General features: G+C 38.2%; 1 protein-coding gene across 1 annotated transcript; it reads left to right on the top strand.

The window, feature by feature from the left end:
• LOC107630551 lies at window positions 368–3,002 on the top strand. Its single transcript, XM_016333725.2, has 2 exons — window positions 368–981; window positions 2,765–3,002. The coding sequence occupies exon 1, from the start codon at window positions 526–528 to the stop codon at window positions 970–972; it is 447 nt and encodes a 148-aa protein (XP_016189211.1). The 5' UTR covers window positions 368–525; the 3' UTR covers window positions 973–981; window positions 2,765–3,002.

Below are 3,201 nucleotides of genomic sequence, written 5' to 3'. Positions count from 1 at the left end.
CTTTAATGAATAAAAACAAAATTTTCCAATATTTTCTTAAAACTGAAACGTGATCTCGATACAAAGGCTCGATAATTAAGTAGTTAATACTAGAGAAGGTTACGTAATGTTCTTCCTAGTAGAAATACCCTGACTTAAGCAAGGTATTTTGCTAGAAGGGATGTTACATACTGTAGTGTATTTCTTAATTAAACAACACATCAAATAATATATACAAAGTTTTAAAGTTAACATTAAAAATATGGTATCCAACTTTTTTTGTATTAGATTAAAATTAGTTTTCAATTATTCTATTACCCTAATTTTATTAAAATTACTAAACTACCCAAAATCCTCAATTTTATACACAAAACTCTAATCCCTTCTAACCTAACCGCCAATGTTCCCTTCCTTATCAAACCCAACAGCAGCAGAAATCAAAAGAGAAAGAAAAGAGAGGAGAGGGTGCAAACCAGAGAAGAGAGGAGAAGGGGGAGATCGCGCCGGCAGGAGTCGCTGCCGCTCGCCGCGCCGTCGTCGTCGCTGATGATGGAGGACCGAGGAGAGAGTGTCGCGGAGAAGGGGGAGCTCGCACGAGTGAGGAGCGTCGCCATCGCCGCCATCCTCATCTCGCTGGTCATTGTCACCGTCGGGTCACCTTGCCATCGCGGGAGAGAGGAGATGCATGAGCTAAAGGGTGCTGGAAGACTGCCGCCGCTGTTTGCATGTCGCCATCGCCACTGCCGCGTCTTCCATCAGCGCTGTTGCATGCGAGGAGGAGGTGGAGCTTATCCTCGCCGTATCTGCACCGCTGACGAGCTGTGGTGCACCGCAAATCAACCCGGAGCTGCCGTCCCCTACCGCCGCTGTCATGGGCCGCGTGGGTGCTCCCTTGAGCTGCCGCCGTCGTTGTTTGGATCGCGGTGGTCGAAAAGGCTGCTGATGGAGTTGTCACTGGAGCCGCTGCCATTCTGTTTCTCTATTACTTTCTGAGTCCAGTAGGTAATTTCTTTTCGGAACCCTAGATATATCAGTTTCTGTTATATGTGGCTAAGGTTTTGCGGCGTTATTTGTCATAGGATTAGATGTCGGTGCTTGCATGTTGTGTTTGAAGTCGCTGTTGTTGCTTTAGAAATGGTCTGACGTTGTGGCTGTTGCAGGACGCAAGGAAAAAAGGGATTTTAATGCATTTGGGTTTTGTGAGTTTCGATGAGTTGAGGTAGGAGGTTCGTTTTAAAATTAAAGTTTTAATTTAAGAATGCCCGAAAGGCTTATTGAATAATTGCAAGTAATTTATAAGTGTGTGGTATTACTATTTAATAAGGATTGGTTGAATTGTGATTGTGAATGATGTTTAATTGGTGCTGTTTGTTATATTGAAAAATGGATTGAGTTTGGATTGTTGCTGAATTTCTAGTCATGTTACCTTCTTGGTTTGGTTGTTGATTGAGATTTATTTAATAAGAGTGAGCACTGTTGCAATGGTTTAGGAATTGTTGTTTGTTGAATATGCTAATTCAATTCGGATATTGCTGTATTGATTGTGGAAGTGAATTGTTGGTTATTAAACCGAGTTAAAGTGGGTTGATTATTGAGAATCATGCTGTATTGATGATTGTAGAATCAGACTAGTGGATTGTTGAGAAAATGAAGGAGCTCGTAAGGGTGGTGAAGTCGAATGTTAAAAGGGAGGTTCTGTCTGAGTTTTTGTATAACATACAAAAAAGTGATTTTGAATTGAAAATCTGGCTCATAAGCTTATTTTGAGAAAATGTTAGCTTGATTTATTGGTAACGAATGAAGAGTTAAAAATGATTTTGATATTGAACCTGCTTTCAGATTTACAAATGTTTTGATAATGGATATGGTTTGTTGGATTTTTCAATGATTTTTGAAAATTGAAAATGGTTGGACAGGGACTCTGGAAGGGTGGCATAGTCCGAATTTTAGAGGAAATACTGCCGAAATTTTTATAAAACTGCAAGACTTTGTTTAAGGCATTATTTAAAAGTCAATCTGATTTATGAATATTGTTTGATTTTGAATTATATGGAAAGTCTTTATTTTCAATCTGATTTATTAAGAAAAGTATAATCTTTCAAATTCACTCTTTTGAGAAGAGATTTTGTTTTAAGTTATGATATGAATTCGGTTTGTTAAGAAAAAGAAAGAATGAGAAAAGAGAACATGGCACGTGTGATTATGAAATGTTTAAAAGGTCACGAGAGGGTGATGGAAAGTAAATGGTTATGGTGCCGATGGGAAAATGTTACGCCGTGGGCTTTATATGTGAATGATTGTGCGGGGACGACCGTATGTATGGAATGACTTCTAGAAGAAAGGGGCACATGCTACAGTTGGAGAATCAGTGCCTGCAAGAAGTAAAAACTTGCAGAGGTTATGCCGCTGGAATGCCTTATCTAACTTGCGAGTCGGATTGCGTCGGGTGCGGGTCGAAACCGACGAATGAGCTCATTATCTGTGCTAGGGATAGACATACATCATATTGTTTGCGCATTTGTTCTTGGTCGTGTTTGCTTGTTGTATTTTATTATGATTGTGTATGTGTTGTTTGTTTCTCTTTATGTGTTGTGTTTGTTTCTCTTTATGTGCTTTAGTTAGTATGTTTGTTGCGGGTTTCGGTTCTTACTACTGACTGGGATTTTCTTAAATGATTTAACTTACTGAGAACTAATCAAAGTCTTTAAGGTGAGTTTGTATTTCCGTCCCTATTGAGAACCTGCGAGGATGATGTTCTCACCCCCTACAGATTTCTTTTGTTCAGTGACAGGTTCAGAAATCCTTGGCGCGAGGCCGCGACCGAACTACGAAGCTTAACATATACATGTATTCCTACTTTCTGTATTTGGTTTAGTCATAGATTTTATTTTCCCTTCGCCGTCGGTTGTTTTGATTTTTAGAGGAGCAGGACTTGTATTTGACAATCTTTGAATATGTCTATGTATATAAAGCTATGTGAATATTTATACTTCTGGGGTTAAGTGATTTAAGATAAAGTCTCATTTCGATTTCTTGTTTAAAATTTTGGTTCGTACTTTCGAATGTTCAATATTAAATAAAGATAATATAAAATATAAAGGTTTAAAGGTAAGTGACGCCTGAGCTTTTAGTACGATTATGAGATGCTAAAAGTTAGGGTGTTACAGACATCAAAATGATGTAATATATAATATTTATATGTTTATATTTATTTAACAAATA

Source organism: Arachis ipaensis, chromosome B03 (genome assembly GCF_000816755.2).
Source record: "Arachis ipaensis cultivar K30076 chromosome B03, Araip1.1, whole genome shotgun sequence".
NCBI classification, from domain to species: Eukaryota; Viridiplantae; Streptophyta; class Magnoliopsida; order Fabales; family Fabaceae; genus Arachis; species Arachis ipaensis.
Note: the sequence above shows the minus strand (reverse complement) of the source record. Positions and strands in the feature narration are given on the sequence as shown.